Source organism: Poecile atricapillus, chromosome Z, assembly GCF_030490865.1.
Source record: "Poecile atricapillus isolate bPoeAtr1 chromosome Z, bPoeAtr1.hap1, whole genome shotgun sequence".
Taxonomy (NCBI): domain Eukaryota; kingdom Metazoa; phylum Chordata; class Aves; order Passeriformes; family Paridae; genus Poecile; species Poecile atricapillus.
Window position 1 is genome coordinate 13,780,152 of NC_081289.1, and position 19,584 is coordinate 13,799,735.

At 37.6% G+C, this 19,584-nt stretch overlaps 1 protein-coding gene across 1 annotated transcript in view; it reads left to right on the plus strand.

Moving 5' to 3' along the window:
* The window catches only part of LOC131573616 (cAMP-dependent protein kinase type II-beta regulatory subunit-like), a 75,424-nt gene that overhangs the window by 42,624 nt on the left and 13,216 nt on the right, over positions 1-19,584 (plus strand). The window contains exons 3-4 of the mRNA XM_058827742.1: positions 12,756-12,808; positions 13,909-13,992. Of these exons, the coding sequence (XP_058683725.1) occupies positions 12,756-12,808; positions 13,909-13,992 (137 nt within the window). The remainder of the gene's footprint in view (positions 1-12,755; positions 12,809-13,908; positions 13,993-19,584) is intronic.

Sequence of the window (19,584 nt, forward strand, 5' to 3'; positions counted from 1 at the left end):
AGAAAAGGAGGCTCAAGGGAGACCTTACTGGTCTCTACAACTGCCTGAAAGGAGGCTGTGGCCAGGATGGGATCAACATCTTCTCCCAGGCCACTAGCAACAACAAAAGAGGGTATAGCCTCAGGCTGTGCTAGCAGAGGTTTGGACATCAGAAGGAATTTCTTCACAGAATAGGATATTAAACACTGGAATGGGCTGCTCAGGGAGGTGGTGGAGTCACCATCCCTGGAGGTGTTCAAGAAAAGAGTGAACGTGGAACTTGGTGCCATGGTCTAGTTCACAAGGTAGTGACCAGTCAGAGGTTTGATTTGATGATCTCAGAGGTCTTTCCCAACATTATTGTTTCTGTGAAAATAGTTTCAAATGAACTACACAGAAGAATTTTTTAGCATAAAACAGTAATGAATTCTGGTCCCTCTAATATTGGGGGCATTGGGATAGAAACACCAATAGCATGCTCAGACCTACAATCAATAGCATTTTTGTCTTTTATGTATCTGAATCTTTGCAGTTCCTGGAGCTTTTCCATATTTTGATGATCATTCTTCTGTATATCCCATTATTATCCAGGCTTCTCAGTTTCTTCATATTATTGATTTTCCTTTGTGCGTCTTTGTCAAAGATGGAAAATGTTCACCAGACTTGAATGATCTATACACTGCCTTGTGTGTACTGTGCAACTTCGAGAGCTTCAACTAGTTGTAAATAACTTTCCCTTTAAGCTTGGCCCACTGAAAGGTGCCTAAGAGTATTAAAAACCCACGCTGATTTATAAGTGTTTACATGAAGTGTGGTACCTTCAAATTCATTTGTCACAGTATTTCAAGCGTGGCACTGTTTATTTTCAACACTTGTAGCTTTCAATTTTTATTGCTTTTTATTGTTTTCTATTTCTTAATAATTAGAATAGCTTTATTTAGTACACCAGCAGTGGGTACCTCAGCAGTCTGATTCATTCAACTCAGTGTGGTTCATTCAGCCAGAATATTTTTGTTATCTCCTAGCTGTGCTGTTATCATGCTAACTTTTATACTGAATGATTATTGCATCATTAAACCTCAAATTTCTAGAAGTCTCGAGGGAACTGTGTACAAATTAAATCAAGTTCTTTAGCACTGCTACTTACACATGGGGTGTTTATAAAAGAAATAGAATTTCCTTGGCATTCCTTCATCTTTCTCTGTGGCCTTCATTATTCCCTCTAAGTTTGATCTCTAGAAGAACATTCTGTTACAAATAATTGTTTTGGCTGAAGAAGCTAGATGCCACTCTGTCTTACACTAAGGGTTCATTTATTCTTTGATAGTTAATAGAGTTGTTGTTGAAAAGCAGCTGTAGGTACTTCGTTTCCTGGGAGAAAAGAACTATAAGCCTGAATTCTAGCACCTGGAAAAGTGAGATGTTAACTCTTTAATTTGTGCTGTAATTCTAGGAGCTTTTGTGAAAAGTGGTTACCTGGATACAAGATTTCTTAGGATATTGGTTTCAGTAAATGTGAAGTGTTTGGCTCAGGTTAGGATCTTTAGTATTTTGCCCTTTCAAATTTAAAGGAATTGTAGCTTACACAAGGGAAATACGGTATTATCTCTTCTCTCATGAAGTAAAAATAGAAATAAAAATATATCTTCCCTTCTATTCAGTAAGAATAATTTCATGTGTATATTGTTTTCCTGAAAGTATGTTTCTCTTTTGCATCCACTGCACAGTTTCGAGAGGAAACCGAGTTAGAAGCACATATTTTATGTTTAGTTTTCAAAATGGAAAATGCACTGTTTTCAGAGGTTTTCTGATATGGATTCAGTTGCTGAGAAATTTGCTGTATTTGCACTCATGAGCTTTTTCCTGCTGTCTTAAGGTTTCATTTTCTGCTGAAATGATGTGAGGTCGTGGTTTTGTAGGGGAATGCAAGAGCTGGTCCCAGTGGAGATCCTGTGTAATAAGGCAAGCGACTAGGAGTTGAGGTTTGTGTAAGATGAGGAAGTCTGCAGAAAATGGAGGATACTGAAACAAGCACTGGAATACAGCAGCAAAGTATTTGTGGAGATGTGCTCAGCTTTTTCCAGATTCTGTGATGTAATTATTAAAAATTTGTTGCAGAAGTCAGGAGGCCATTCATGCAATTTAGTAATTTCTTCTTTATGGGAAAAAACTCAGTCTTGCTTGATTAGCTGCAGGTGGAGAAAAATACATTAGTCATCACAGTCATTTAGGTATGGAATAGACTGGGAAGTCCAAACCAACTGTCTTGTCAGTCTGATGCTGTCTGAGCTCATATTGTCAGGTGTTCATTAGAGAGCTCCTCCTGCACACGTATGTTAGTTTCCTGGGGTTCATCTTTTCTTCAAGTGCAGAGTGGTTTTAAGTAGATACTGAGAAAATGGAGTTAAGTGATGGTGACCAGCACAAAAGAGTAATACACCTTGGAGCATCCTATGTGTGCTGATGACACCTCATCCAGGCATTCTGCATCCTCTTACATTAGTATAAAACAAGGAGTGAAACAGCACTGTGGAATTCTGCAAGATCCATAGACAGAAGGAAAAATAAAACTGGTTTCACAATATCCAGGAAAGATAGATGTGTTAGTGTGTTTGCCCATTTAGTCTTTTGAATACAGTAGTATTTAGTTCATAATGGTGTCAAATATGCATGTGTAGGAGGGGTGGAGGGTGTTTAGAAAGCTGAAAATATGTCCTTCTTTTTTGAGTCCTCAGAGTGCACTGTCTGCATTTAACAGTGGCTGAGGACAGTTCAAGTAGTGACAGGTCGTCAGCTGAATGAGTGGAGGCTTGTTTTTTTTTTTTTTCTCTTAGGAAAAGATTACTTCTGTGAGACCTCAATGCCTTTTTTCTTGTTCTGAGTGGTAAGTAGTTATGCAGTTACAGACAACTTCTATTATTAAAATATAAGTGTGGTAATTTGTGTTTTCAGGGTGATTATTGTCCCCCTTCTTGGAATGATAATATTTGTAGCCCATCTTTTGGCTTGTTATGGTTGTCTGCACCATTAGAGGTGCAAGTGAGCATGTACTGATTGCTGTGTGGGACTTGCTTTTTTCCTTGGTGTGTAGGTACCAGTATTATTTCATTACTGGACTTCATATTTTGACTACAGAAAAGTAAAACAACACATCTATTATTTAATAGTTTTAATTTGTCTTCTGAACTTCCTTTGGCTATTTGAAAAAAATTCGGTCAGCAAAAGGTCTTGAATTTGTTTTTTTGGAATTGTTGAGAAAACAGATGTTCAAAATCAACCATTTCAAAACTTGGCAGAAATACTTTCCCTAATGTTTTTTGTCTACCTGTCTTCCTGTTATATCTGGAACCTGTTTAATAGGTTTGGTTTATTATATTTCTTATAGAGGATTATGTGAGCACGACTTCTCCATTCAACCAAAGCCAATATAACTAAAATCAGCATGCTAAAATTCCAGGAGGCAAGCTCCATCAGCTTATTCTCTCATTTCATTTTGCTTAGCAGCCTGGGCCCAGGAGGAATGAGGAGCATCTCATTACAGAGTACTTTGGAATGTACAACGTAGGGCACTTCTGGAAAATGGGAAAGATGGGTTTAAGCTTCCTTCCCTTGGTCCCATAGGGTGAAAACCAAAGGTGACTTTGCTATAGCAACCATTCTTTCAAAAGGATTATTCCACCTCTTTTTAAGGTGCCTATTCTCAGCTTGCTGTTTTGAATCCCATATGGCTGCAGAGTTTTCTGTGAAGCCTGTTTGGGACTGAATTTTGCACTCCCTTAGCTGCCCAGACCAAATCTTCACTGTATGTGGGATCACAGGCTTTGACAAGTGCCTCTGAAGAACTCTTGAATTTATGACTTAAATATCATTCCAAAGGTTCAGAGGCATGTTCTAGATTTGGAGTTATGTGTACCTTCTCCATTTTGCTGGATCATAGATTGTGCTATGTATCTATGTATACTATCATACTGTAATACCTACTATTGGCAGGTTTTTCACCTTATCTTGGTCAAATCAGTTTAATCCCCTGGCAGGATGCTGAGGCAAGCTTGTCACAGTCCATAGTTTTGGCTTTGTCTCTACTCTCCCTACAGCCACTCTTTACATGAGTCTTGGAGGTCACCTTCTGTCATCTCCCCTAAATATAACATTTTTCCTCTTTCTTGAATCTTTTAATATCTTTAAGTGTCCAGTCATCAGTGATTATTTTCTTTGTCAGTTCTAACCATTTTCTTCATCTCACTACATTCTTTCTATAGCTATCAAGATCTTGTTTTAGTTCTTTTAACACCACCACACAAAATAGCCATAAATACGTGGTTTCTAACCACCACCTTTTTGTGTCATTAGTCTTTATAACTCTTTGCAGATCCTTGACACAGATTTTCTCATGTATTTTCACTCCTGTCTTCCAGCTGCTGTCTACATAGCAGGTTCTTCTCCCTTCTTAAATATGTTATCTGAGAGGTGCTGCCACTGTCCTAGACAGTTTTTGTTTTTAACCCTCTTTAAATGGGCTAACAAAATGGACAAAGATTAGGTTGCATTGTTCAGAATATGTTATTTTTAACAGCTGCACTTTATATTTGCTCACATTGTATGTAAGAGATGACTTTTCTAGAGGGAAGATAATTTAGTCTCTCTGATATCATCTTAATGCTGACTTCCCAATAAAAAAAAATATCTGTGATTGAGGTACTATGTGATCACATCACTGTATGGTTTGATATGAAGTACTACATATGGCAGGAAGAGCTGGGTGCAGTTCTGTTTCTATTCTGTAGTGTTAGAAAATATAAAGTTGAAATGTGTGCAAAGAATTCTGTGTCTGCTCAGACTTTGTCAAATATTTATGCATATTTTATATATATCCCAAATAACACACTGTAGCACTGTGAACTGCTGGACTGGTATGAGAATGGGGACAGAAGGTTACACAAGTCAACACCAGAGTACAGGATGTTGCTATTCCTTATGCTGTAGTGGGAAAGCTTATGGAGTAAGTACTATAGTGCATGGTATATATTGGCAAACTCTTCCAGTGGAAGTACATCCTACTTTTGTGATGATTTTATTGCTTAATAACTTCCTGCAGTGTTCTGGACACCGTAATGTGTGTTTGTGCTGATTTTCACTTGCCAGACAGATTAAACCAAGCATTTCCTGAGACACCAAGAAAAACTGTCACCTACCACGAGCCAGAAGCCTGGCTGGGGTTGTTTGGGTTTTTTAGCTCCATCATGATAAATTGCACAATTATTGAAAGAACTGAAATAGGACTAGAAAGAGGACTGAGTACTGTGGAAGTCCTTAGGGAGATTCTGTTAAAGCTTCTTTCTGGTGCCCTGTTTAAAAATAGGGAATTTTTTCAGCTCCTTGTGCTGAAGTTTGAATAGATTCTGTGAAGGAGGCTGTTTAGTGATTCAAACCCCTCTGACTTCAGGGACCAGTGTGGCATCTTGGATCCAGCAATGAGTGTGCTAGCTGTGATCCAGAGTGCTTTGAAGCAGAGGAATGTACTATGGTCTATCACATCACAATTAACACTTTTACATACTAGATAATATTAAGACACTTGTGCAAAGGTGTCCGCACATGAATAACTCAACTGGGATAAAGTTATCCAAAAATGTCTTTTGCGAGGTTATCAAGTTTCTTCAAATGGGCTTTCATAGTGATCAGTAGAATTTTGATGAAAATTCAGCTTCATTGCAAGAGTTTTTGAAATATGAATAAACCCCATGTGGACTTTTAAAGAGAATCCTTGGGAGGTTTTATGACTCACTATTGGCATGGACCTCATTCAAGATGCTACATGATATATTAGATACTTCATGTTTTTCAGAAATGCTTGAGGAAATAGCTTGTAGTTCAGCACATTAGAAATAGCACTGGTAGCAGATGGCCAAGAGAAAATGCTGTAGAAGAGTTGATTGTGTGACTCTAATTTCTTGCAAGCATGTGGTGCAGGCTGAGCAAGGTCTTCCAGCTCTGGCAACATGAAGGTTTTGTCATTGAGCTGTGTAGCTGAGCACAACCCTGGTGTTTGGTAGGTGATGGTGACTATGAAGGCAGTGCTTGGAGAATTGCAGTCTGAACACTGACAGCAAGAGAAGGTAGCTGTCCTTCACGAGCAGCTGATCCTGAAACAGACTGTGTTGGCAGTGCTCCGAAGACTGATTCAGTCAGTTCCTGTCTAATGAACTGAAGACCACCTTCCTGATAATTAAGAAGAAACAAGCTGCCTGGATTTTTTCCAACTTCAGATTTTTACACTGTCATTCTGAGCACTTAGTTATTTGTGCTAGGCAGTTGACTGACTGCTCAAAAGTCATTATCCCCTAAGTTGTGTGGATTGGAGGGGAAATTTCTTTATTTTTGGTTTGTTGTATATGAGGAAATGTCTACAATATGCATGTCTCTGATTGCCAGACCACTTTTTCTGAGTATGCATACTTTTATTCCAGTTTGGATAGCATCTCTAATGTAAATGTTCTGTGTTTAAAGGAGTAATAATACAGAACTGCGAGGTATCAGATGTTCTGTGTATTCACCTAATTATGCCTAGATAAAGTTTCAGTTTAGTGAACCCCTCAAGAGTAGGCACTTCACAGACTTCTTTTTGACAGTATCATGGGAAGTGATAGCCCCAGTGATCACACTTTATTCCAAATTAGTTTATATTCAAAGTAATCTAAATTTCTTGAAATAGTTCCAGGGTTTGGCACAAATGGTAGGTCTCAGCAGCTGAGCCAGTTGGTAGTGCCTTATATCATGCGTAGAAATCAGATAAATTCTATCTGTCTCATTTAATTTTACACTCAGATGAGAGAGTTGAACAACCTTTCTCTGGGCTGTTCTTTAGTCCTTATGTTTACTTAAAGCTCTTCAGTTGTGTCTTCCATGTGGAAGATCTTTGCAGTTGAAGACAGAAATAATATGTTACTTGATAGCTGTAAGTATCTGAGGCCACAACCAGTTATTTGTCACTGCTACCACCCCCAAAGGGTTGCTTTTGTTTGAATAAAAACTACTTATGGGATTGGAGTTTTGGGGTACAGGGCTGTCTTTCTAGTTCTTCCTGTAGTGGTAGGAGCTGGTGAGAAGTCAGAAAATACATTTCCATGTCAGAAACTTTGGAGGTCCAGTAGTATTTGTCTACTTTAGAACTACCACCTGCTCTGCGAGGTGTCTCTGTCTACCAAATTTCTCATTCAAGACAAGTAAATCCTGACAAAACAGGAAAAATCTCACAGTGTTATTAAGTCACTGTGGCAATTTCCATGCAGTTAAACTGGGGAACTTATGTTTTTACTGTATGAGGGAATGGGCATAGCTGCCATGGATAGGGATGTTTATAAGCATGTATGACATGCTGATGTAGCTACAGCAGCTGGACATGGTCTGTTTTCATGCTTCAGCCTGATAGTCAGGCTGGCAAAACTGTAGTCCCGATTTGAATGGGATGAAAAAATATTTTCACAGCTCTTCTTCTCTTGAAAAACTCTTTCAAATACAATTTGTGACTGGGAGTTCTGTAGTTTGGAAAGAGTACACACATATTGATTGGTTTTCCTGCCATGTTTTGAGTAAAATACATTATTCAGTGATTATATATTATTTTTAATTGATTTCTTTATTGATATCTTTGTTTCCTGATGTGTCAAAGGAATGAGAGAGCATGACTAACATCTTTTCTGATCTTACACTTGCCAACTGTATGTTAATTTTCATCGTAGAATTCATTCATGGCTGAAGTGACTGTACTGTTGATTTTGAATATAAAGCGTATTTACCAGGTGAAAACTAGGAAATTGACTTTATTTGGAGTGATGAGTTAGAAATTATCAAAGCCTACCTCTGTCTTGCTGACAAGGCAATCCATCTAGAGTAGTGCACAGATTTCAGTGCATGTGTATTTTCATAATACACTATCTTTTGACAGTTCATTTTTCCTACAGATTCTTTGTGTCGATGTATTTGGGTTTGTTGGTATTTGTGTCCATCTTGGGGAACTATATTTGAAACAACCCTCAGGTGGAAAACCTGAAACAAAACAATCATTTCACTTAGCTGAGCTTAGCAATCAGTGGAGAAATATGTACAGTGTTTGTACCGCTATTTTTTAATGCCGTAATTAGATATGAGATGAAATATGTCCCTAAGAAAAGTAGAAGGACTGCTTTTTGAACAATGATGTGAATACTGCATTCAGCAGTGGCACATAGCAAAACAAGGCAGGGCATCTTAGCATGGTGAAGTAGCATGTACTGAGTACTGTTGGGATGTGGAATGAGCTAGAGAGGTAAAAAAATAAAATATTGAACACTGTGAGTATTGCAGCTGCCATCAGTGTTCAGTCATTCAGAATAATTAATGTCTGTGGTGCCGGTCATTAGTCATGGTCATGGTGCCTTAGGCAAAAGAGATGGGGACCACAGACTGTCTCCTTGGAATACATGAAATGAATACAGAAGATGTGCTATTGCATGAGCAGCATGTCATCACCATCAGATGATGAATTCCTTTGTTTTCCAGGAAATACATACTAAATGGAGAAGTGGGGGAAACCAGTCTTGCAGCTTGTTATAACTACTAGGACTCATCTCAAAAGGGATAGGATTTGCCTCAACCAATAAACCATCTTTTCAAATAATCTCATTTTAGTCTAGGCATGTAATACAGGTCAGAAGAATCACTGTGTAAAAGTGCCTGTTTCTCTCCATTGACTGTAACTGGAATCCAGATGACTTGTGCAAGTGATGGACATCTGTGTAAAAGGCATCTCAGTTTTAAATGGTGGGATTCTTGTGTGCCAAACCCCAGTGTTCATGTAATAAAATTCAGTGAACCATAGTAATGTCAAAAACGATATTTTAAGAACCAAAATAAAATGCATCAAGTTTTTCAATGAGACACCTAGTGGTATGCACTTAGAAATGAATGTGTTACTGAAATAAGCAAGAAAGGGAAGGAAATTACATATTTAAAACAGCAGATTAATAGCATTTGTATTTTGTATCTTTGTGAGCCAAATGAAGGCAAATTAAGTACAGATTTGTAAAAAGAGTAAGTTTCTCATCCTAGATGATAAGAATAAATCCTTTTAGAATTTGTTCCTATGGGTACTAGTCAGGAGAAACTGCAGTTCTTAAATACAGTTTTCATAACCACTGATAAACAAGAAATATTTAATGAGGGGACCTGCTGATAGCTGCTGAGACTGACTGAAATGCATTTCTAGCAGAGCAGTGATGTTGTGCAGAGACACAAGCTGACCCAGAATAAACACCTCAGGAACTTACTCTCTTTCTGGACTGATTCTGCTGTATGAAAGGGACTGATAAGATGATTCATGATGGGCATGGATGAGAAGAATTCAGTTTCTTTTGTGTGTTCTGGAAGACTATTAAATGCTCAGCTACGCTCTCTGAGACCTGTCAGTTCTGGCATAACAGTATCAAAGTTATCAAATTAAATTCCTGATTTGTTTCAACTCTTTCCATATACAGATAAGGACAGGATGTACCTGCACCTCAAGCTGAAACACACTCTCCATACACCCAGCAGCGTACTGCACTGTAACACAGATTGTTGGCTCCCATGTACACATACGTGCACTAGGGCACAGCTGAAACAAAATAGTGATTTACATTTCAGTGGGTTATATGGTGCTTACTTGGCATGTTATTATTGTTGCTATTTAAATAAAATCCCCTGAAGTTTATTTCTGACAAGATTGTAGTAACTGTAGTACCATTAAACAGTCATTAGGAACATTTTGTTTATGTAGAATTAAAATATTAGAGTTTTTCAAGAGATTGCTGACTTCCTTTTGTGGTCATTTGTAATTATTTGGGACCAAATCCAGTTCCCAGTAAACTGGATAGGAATCTCAGTTCCAGAGGGACTTGTGTCCAATTTCTTTCTTTGGATTTTGAAGATGCCAAGTTTTATAAAATTGAGATTTTACTTGAGTGTCTGATACAGTGGGGACCAGGACTTCCTTCAGGACTCTGCTTAATATGTGCAATGATATACTTTAATGAGAAATCTTTTTAATTGGATGTGGTAGTGATGAGGTTGATGGGTCTACCTGGTTACCAGTTCATAAGTTGTTTGTATAATAACATAGGAACTATGTGGAATGAACAAGAGGACACCAAATCTTAATCCATGACTATCTCTGTGACTGAACTGGCATAGCAAAGATGTGGTGGGAGGACAGGGAGGAGGAAGAGGCTGTTGCATATTTTTATTCAGGTATTTGTGGTGTGACCTAGCTGTAGAGGGAGTTGGACATACAGATGCTCTATGAGTAATAATAATAATAATAATAGGAAAAAGCTCATGGGATCCATTGTTATGCAGGCATTGCACAGACCATTAAACAGTTCAGGTAGGTGGGGATTTTTATTGTCAGGGTACAGGTGATGGTGAAAATGAGTGATTTTAATAACCAGTCATCTGCTGGAAGCCAATGAAGGAGAATACCAATGTGCTTTGCAACGCACTCGCAACCAAACTTTGAGAAGACAGTGGCAAAAGTAATTCTAAAGGGGACCTATTATATTTCATACCAACTCTAAGGGAGAAATTGTTAAAGAATTGGGAGAGAAAAGGCAGGTTGAGTAAGAATTACCCCTCAATGACAGGACTCACAGATTTCAGGAAGGGAAAGAGGTAAAAGAATTAGAACAACAGGTTTCAAGGGGATATGAGAGGACAGTGGGCATAATGTCTTTGTAAAGGAGTCTGAAGAAGTTAAAGAATTGTTTGTTCCCCAAAGAAAAATCATAAAGATAAAAAATAAAAATTGGGACAACACAGGAGAACGACAAAATGCATAGTAAAATAAATCTGTCTAAAATATAAGTAGCTCATTTATGTCAAGCACAAGAAGGAACCATGGACAAAATTAAAACTAGTTTGGATTATTTAGAAAAAATACAAAATAATAGCAAAATAGGCAGAGGAAAAAAACCCCAAAACACAGCAAAGAAGCCAAGATCAAAAAATGTGTACAAGAAAAGATTGTGTACAATAAGTACGTGAGGAGTAACAGAAATGGTTCTGGAAGTATATTTTTGGTAAGAGCATGTTCCAGGAAAGTGTTGCTCTACTGATTAACAGAAGCACATTGGTCTTCACTAGTGTTATTTTGAGTATATGGAAAACAGCCTAGAACGGAGAAAGGACAAATCAGACAGTACTTAATGTGTTAGGTGTTCCCAGGTTAGCTGTGCCTCCGATTTGCTATACTTGGAAACTGGAAGAATTTTCTAAATTAGTCTCAGCCCTGTTAGCAGTTACCATTGAGAATGTGAAGAAGAAAAATGAGTGTGAAAAAAATTCCAGAAAAATAGAAAACCGCACCCTTAAAAGGAGGCGGGAGCTGTGGATGGAAGAGTCACAGATTTGCAGATAATTTTTGTTCCTAGAAGAATTACAGACAAATATTCATTTTGTAAATACCTGGAGGAAAGTAATGAACAGCAATCAGCATGGATTTGTTGGAACTATCTAATACCCTGTAACAAGAAATTAAAATTTGTGGATAAAAGAAAAGGAGCAGATGCCCTACATTTTCATTTTAAGAAACTTCTGAATGCTGTCTTACAGAGTCCTCTATAAACAAGCTAGGGAACATCAATCAGTATTTATATGTAAGTTGCATGGGATATAGTTGCACAACTGGTTGGATAAGGTAAACCTCAAGCAGCTACTGCTGTTTCACTCATGTGAAAGAGTTTATTTTAGACACTAATATGGTTTTTCAGCAATAATCTGGATTATGTTTTAGAGAATATGCTTATTAAATTTGCAGTTGCCACAAAGTTGAGCATGAATTGGAAGGATGCCAGAGAACAGGATTAGAATTGAAAATGATCTTGACATGGCTTTGAAAAGAAAGTAATATTTAGCAGGTGTAAGTGTATGATACTATACTTGAGCAGAATAGCCATAGACAGGCACAGGACAGATGGTTAAGCAGTGGGTTTTGAAAACAATATATACTGTAAATATGACATGAATAGACATAGTCAAGCTGTTGTAAAGAAAGCATGGATGGATAAGAAAAACATATAGCCTGTAAAAAGTATGGAGTGATTCATCTGATGTACTCACTACTCTGCCCAGTTCAAATACTGGGACCAGTTTTGAGCATCACATTTCAATAAAAATATAGCTAATTAGAGGGAATTGAGGGAATGGCAATAAAGATGGATAGAGAGCTGAAAAACAGGACTTGTAAGGAAATTGAAAAAAAAGAAGAAACAGAAATATTTAGCCTTGAAAGAAAAGGGTAGGTAGGAACAAAAAGTTTTCAAGTATGCTAAAAACCCCAACAAAGCACCTTGAGCCTACTAACCAACCACCTAAAGAAACACACCCTAAACCACCTTGAAGCTACACTGATGAAGGGAGTGATCTGATCTCTGCATCCCGTATGGATAGCTTAGATTATAAACGAAAGAATTAATTTAAACATCAGAAAAAAAATTCCTGACCATAAAGTAAGAACAAGTTAGGTGAGAGATGGGTAAGTATATTAGCAGACTTTCAAAATGGGGCAAGCATATCCAAAAGTGATACAAGTATAGCTTTGTTTCATCTGCAGTTTGGAGTTGACTTGCTCTGGACCCTCTTAGCAATATGAATGTGTTACATTACTGTGTATTATTGCTGTGCCACACAGTGCATTTTCTGTTCTGTAAATTTTGTGGAACATGATTGTAATTTGAATTAAGATTATCCTCCTTCTTTTATTTCAGTGTGTGCAGAAGCTTACAATCCTGATGAGGAAGAGGACGACGCAGAATCTAGGGTACTTCATGCTTAGAGTCAAATACTTTTTCAAATTTCAGACATTAACTTTAGGAGGAAAAATGTAACCAGCTTTACCATTCCTTTCCAAAAACATCATTATTATAAGATACTTTAGTAATCTCTTGGGGTTTTGTGTTAAAGGAACATTAAAAAATTCTCTGTAATAGTCACCCATGTAGGACTTGATGTATTTTTCTTAATTACCAAACCTGTGGTACGTGGTTAAGGAAACATTTTTTTGCAATTATATTTACCCAGAGAGCACCTGCTTCTAAAGACTCTTCCTTGGTGTCCTCATAATCTTGTGGTAGTTTCCTTTTCCAAAAGGCAGGAAAAAGTTAAAAAAAGTAAAATTGCTAAGATTTTTCAAGGTACAATGTGACAAATAATGAACTGTATTTATTTATTTCATTCATGTCACCCTTTTAAAGGCATTTACTTGACTTTTAAGGTGAAATAGCATGACTTTCAAGAGAAGTTTAATTGTTTATATTCCACCTAATTTTATGGCTTGTAACACTGACCAAAAGATTATCCTATAGTATTACAGCTATACATAGCATATCTTTTGAAGCATATGAGTCGAACAACTTGATTGATACTCAGATGAACCAGACACTGGTAATTTAGTGAATCTCTGGCTTACTCAGTGTCAAGTATGTTGTTTACTCTGTGAAATTTCTGATATAAATTTAATACAGATACTATTTCACAAAATATTTTTTAGGAAGTAGTCATGGCTGAATGTAACAGTGGTGCTTTTTATAAAACATGAATGCCCTAATTATGATTAGAGAGTAGTAACATTTATGTAGCAATAGCGTAGATAAATGTGTCCAGAGCAGCTTGCAGAAATTAACTGGATTCTACAGGTGTAAATATCTTGTGATCTTAAACACAGCAGTGTTTCATTTGCTAATTGTATGGTGGTACCATTTTATCATTTAGTGTTTGTTAAATCCTGAAGGTTTGGAAATGAAAGAGATATGAATCATGGCCAAAATATTGTGTAAACTGCTTAGTTGAATTAGCTCAGTCTTTCAGCTAGTGCTACTGTATGATAATGACTCTAAGAGCTTTTTTTATTATATCCCTCAGATTATTCACCCCAAAACAGATGATCAAAGAAACAGACTGCAGGAGGCGTGCAAGGACATCCTTCTTTTTAAGAACCTGGATCCGGTAAGAAATTCTTGGTAATGAGCAGCATTTAGCAGTGCTGCTAAGAATTATTTCTCTTGAGCTTTGGAACAGAAGTTTACAGATTTGACTTGGTAACCTCTTGTGTATGCTTTCTTGACTGTAAATTCCAGAAATGCCATTTTTTAGAACTGATACATCATATATAGAATCTTTTGCTTACCACCATAAGTGATAAGATTGAAATAAATTAATATGAATCTGTACATTAATAAAAATGGATACATTAATCATATTAATTACTGTATTTTCTTACTTTAAATCTTCCTATACACTGGTGTCTATAAACACATCAGTTAACTGGAATGTTTACATTTTTTCTATTAGTTGCTTTTTAGCATCAAAAGGTGCTGAGTACCTCAAACAAAGGTATTCAAAACAAAACAGCAAATTACCCCCAAAGCCTTCAGTTTAGTTATGGATGTAATTGAACAAGTGGATTATGAAATAGAAGGAAAGAGAAAGGTGCCAGTGAGGTGTTTACATTATTATTTCACTTAAGGTAGATACCGTAAAGAACTTCAGATAATTTTCTTCCATGCAAATAATTTCCTTCTCTTTTGTATAAAAGCAACTATGAGCTTTTAATAAAGTCTAAATACACTGAATGAACGATCTGGATGAGACAAAGGTGATAATGCTACCAAAAAAGCACACAGGATTGTTTTAGAGAAAAGGTGAGTGTATCAATCAAAACATGCATCCTGAGGTTGGGATGACTCACAGCATCCCAAATGCTTTCTCAAGAGATTTGATTCTGTGCTGTCAAGGGAGGGAGCATGACGGAAAGAGACACAATTATGTAGATTTTTATGTATGAGAACAGAAAGTTTAAAATTTGATTCAAGGGGAAGCTAATGGAAGAGCCTGCAGCTCTGTTTGGAAGTCAGGTGCTATTAAAGAGAATGTACATTAATTTGTGCTGCAGGTTTCCAGCTCCTGCTTCTGTCTGCACAAAGACTGAACCCTGACTCTGGGTACTGTTCCCTTAGAAGCCCTGAGGAGCAGTGAGCCACAAAGCCCCAGCTTAGCAGAAGCTTGGAGTTATTGTTATGGAAGGGCATCAAGTCTCAATGTGGGTGTTAATACACGTGCATTCTTGCAACAGTAGGGATCCTGACACAGAAAGTTTCCTAACTCCCTCATGCTGGCTGTTATTGGTAGTTAATCAGCTGTTCCACTATACTTGCTCAAGCTAAAGCCATGCACACATTTACCCTTCTGCTCCTGAACTATTTTTCTGAGTAGCTTCATGGAATCAAAATAATTTGTGGGCATCTGCTCTGGATATGAAATTGCTTTATTATATGTTTTCCTTATTGTTGGTGTGTCTTGGCTTCCACTTGGCTGGACCATCATTACATTAGCCTGCCAATGGCATTTTGGCAGACTCCTCTTGGTTAAGCTCTGAGCATTTCTCTCTTATGAGCCCCCATGAACACAATGGATTATTGTGTCCTCCTAGAACCTGCTGTGATGTTAATAGTGCTTACAGTATCAATCCTCTGGATGGGGTTTGCTTTGCATTACAGTGAGAGCTAGATCTCCTGTCTCAATAGTCATCAGCCACTTGGTCTGCAGGATAGGGGTTTGTTTGCTATATTGTAATGTTGTGTAGACATAGAGCATTAAATTGCTCCAGTGTGAGTGCTTGATGTACTTTCTCCAAGGATGGATTCTTCCAAGGAATACTGAGGGATTATTTCCTCTGTTTATGAAGCTCTTCTCAGGACTGTGCTTGATGTCTTGATACTGGTGTTTTGAACCATTTTTTTCAATTCTTCTTTTGACTCAGTTACTTGTAATTGCTAATAGTTCCCACAATCTGTTCCAGGTGTTTAGCAGAAGAATTCTCAGCTGAGTTCTCCCTTTATGGAGGTCTGCAATCCAAAGCCTTGAAATGTGCTCTGGGGATCTCCCAAGTCTTGTTCACCCTCTTTTGCTCAGATTGTCCAGTGGATTAAGAACACTTTCTCCTGCCTGAAATCCTTTACAGGCAGCATTCTGGAAAGTTGAATAAAATAATTTTTGAAAGGGAGTTTTTCATTACAATAATTTTATTCATAAAAGAAGGCACTGGAAAACTACTGAGCTCTGAAGAGAGCAAAGATATTAAAATGTAGCCTTCTTAAGTCTGGTTTGTTCCTTCTGTGGAACCAGGATCTGTAGTCCCTGGGGAACTTCTACTCCTCCTTGTTCTGCTTCTGAGCAGCGACTCAAGGGCTCTGCCACTGTAGTTGCAGTAATTAAATATTCCTGTGCCAGCTCTCTTCCTCACCTCTGGCTCTTCATGAGAGATGCTTCAGTTTACAGAGTGGTGTATTAGCAAAAACCTTATTCATCTTGAAGAGAGATAATATCTTCTGCTGCTAAAGCTCAAGTCTCTGGAACAAAAGTCAAGTTTTGTATTGATAGCATCTCCTGCCCCCACTGTTGTGTTTTTTGGTTGTTTTTTTTCCTTATATTGAACTTCAGCTGCTTTCTGCTGTAGTTCTGTGTACGGAAGTCACCATTTCAAAGGTCAGTTAGAGGGGAACAGACAATGTAAATGGCTTAATGGCTTTTCCCCGATGGCCTTTTAGAGTGTGTCAAATACCATTTTCAAATACAGAATAACATGTCTTATAGTGCGATCAGAATTCCGTTCAGTACACGATGCTCAGTGAAGTCCACCTTTTTTTAACACTTTATCCCACCCTCGCACACTGTATTTTAATTTGAATGGAAGGATAAGATAAGGCTATCACTAAAGCTGAAGGAGAAGTTGCAGTAGTTAGGAGTGACTTACAGTTCTCTGCTCAGTGTGTTAATTAAAGAGGCCATTTGACATGACAGGAGCCATTGCATAAAATTAAAACCCAGCAGCCCAGCAGAACCATTTGAATCTAAAGCTAAACGGGAGAGGAGAAAAATTGAGACAATTTAGGACTTGCTATTCACACACACAACATTGTCTTGAGCCCTCGTTTAACTACAGTAGTTTTTTAATATCAGGTAAATTTGCACATTATATATATAAATATCAGTATTTCACGTATTGTCTGTGATTAAAAATATAATAATGTAAAGAAACACCAGCTCTCATAGATTTTCCTGAGCAACATTCTTATGTTTTAATGCCCAGCTCTTACAGCTTAAAGTCTATGAAGTTTCTTGAGTTTTATGGAAACTTTAACTTTGTAGATTGATGAGGATGTGAAGGGTCAGTGAATGTGAGTTTAGCAATGTATTCCTTTGTTAACTCCCTTAAATTAAAAATACTTTTAAAGAATTGACATTTTAGCAATATTTTTGCATTTCTGGGGGCTTAATCATTTGCCATCTAGTTGCTGTCACTCAATACCAGTTTTACCTAACGTGTTACAGTTCTGGAAAAATTACTTCAAGAGAAGAATATGAATTGAAACATGCATTTGCAACAAGATAGGGAAGGAGGTTTTGCAGAGATACTTAGTTACTTTTTAGAGGACCAGATGAGGAAAGAATCAGGAGACAGGTCTATTCAGATGTTTGTTTTCTTCTTCCCATGCTATATTAGATTAACTCATTCCTCTTCTAACACACCTGTTCCTGTTCTCCTTCCCAGGAAAACTTCTTCCTCTTAGAGTACTGTTTATTGTCCTTCTCAGTCTGGCTTCCCATTGCCAGAAGCCCTAATATTACTGTTTTGCTCCCAGGGTTGTCATGATGTGCCAGGCTGGTTACTCTACCTGCACGCACAAAGCATGTTACCAGACACCCTCCTTTGTGCTCCAGGTGCTGGAGGTTACTCCAGTGGGCTCTGAAGCTGCTCTTTCCCTTCCACTTCCACTTTGGGTAAGCCAGCTAGGAGAAAACAAGATGACCAGATGTCTTCAGCCCTTACAGAGGAGAAGCCTGAAATTGTTATCTCTGAAATTTCTCTCTGTTCAGCCTAACTACTGTTTTATCACCAGGAAAATAGCAGCAGCAGCTCATCTACTGGCCAAGGAAGCATTCTACACTTTCTTTTTACAATTCAGATTTGTTCTTTTGGTTTTGTCTCTTAAGAGGAAAATGTGATGGGGTGATTAACAACAAGCTATTTAGTGTGGAAATTAAGGTCCATAGGCCAGCAGTTAAAAAACCTGATGAACCTTTTATCAGAGCAAGAGGCTGGCTCAAAGGGCTGGTACCGTGAAAGCTGAGCTGTGTCCTTGCACTTAAAGTCTGAATCCTTTCTTTGGCAAAAATTCACAAGCAGTGTGTTAGATCATCTATTCTCTTTTAGAGAAGTTTAATATTGGAGAGCTTTGCCCTGCTAATGCTTGCACAGAATATATAAAATAGGTCTTGACCCTTTTCTAAAAAGTAATAAATTATACATATTGTTCACAAATATGCAAAAGCAATTTCTGGGCATATTGCCACTTATGTACCTGGAGAATTAGTATAAGAGAGCACAAATATTGATTAATCAATTAGAATTTATTAACTTGAAGGAAGATGAAAGAGAACATAATTTAACTGTTTTATGAATAATGGAATCTTATACTTAAGGCCAAATCATGTCTTGAAACCAGTAACAGAAGAGTCTCATGTTGCTCTTAGCTTCTTAAGAATTTTGGTGAAGAATTAGAACTACAGATTTTTGGAGCAATTAATGGGAATATACACCGCACCCCCCACCCCACATACATAGATACATATACACATACACACACATATATATACACATTTATACATACATAAAATGTGAGTATATTAAATATAACTGAACCCAGAATGCCTGAACATGTTAATACTCTGCCCTCTGATGACACAAAGGTGATGACATTGAGGTGCCCTTCCAGAGAAGGGCAGTGGAGCTGGGGAAAGGTCTGGAGCACAAGTCCTTTGAGGAGCAGCTGGGGGAGCTGAGGGTGTTGAGCCTGGAGAAAAGGAGGTACCTTTCATAAGGTACCTTGTCACTCTTAAAACTGCCTGAAAGGAGGTTGTGGCCAGGTGGGGGATTGGTCTCTTTTTCCCAGGTAACAGGACCAGAGAAAATGGCCTCAAATTCACCCAGAGGAGGTTCAGATTGGATATTAGGAAAAATTTATTCACTGAAAGTGTTGTCAAACATTGGAAGAGACTGTCAGGAAAACGTTTGGATCACCATCCCTGGAGTTATTAAAAAGATGTGTAGTTGGGATAGTTACAAAGTATGAAATGTGTTACTGAGCCTGACTGATGGGCCATGTGTATGATATTTGAGAGGCAGAGAACTAATTTAGCATGTAACTGTGTGGAAGAAGGTTAAGGTATATTCTCAAGGAAAATACTATTACCTGGAAATACTGATTGTACATGGAAATACAAATTAGAGTCCTTGATGGTGAGGAAATGAATGCATTTTCATTAGTTTTCAAGTGGATATAACACAAGGGAACTAAATATTTTTAATTGAATCAATATTGCTGCTAACATTTTTATCAGAGTTCCCCTGGAGTATATGTGCATGTTTTTGTTTTGAAAAACAAATGTGGAGAGGTGTAGATGTGAATTCTGTAATTTATCTTCCTCTACAAGGTTCAGAGTTGTTGATATAAGAAGTCCTTTTTTTCCCACGGTTTC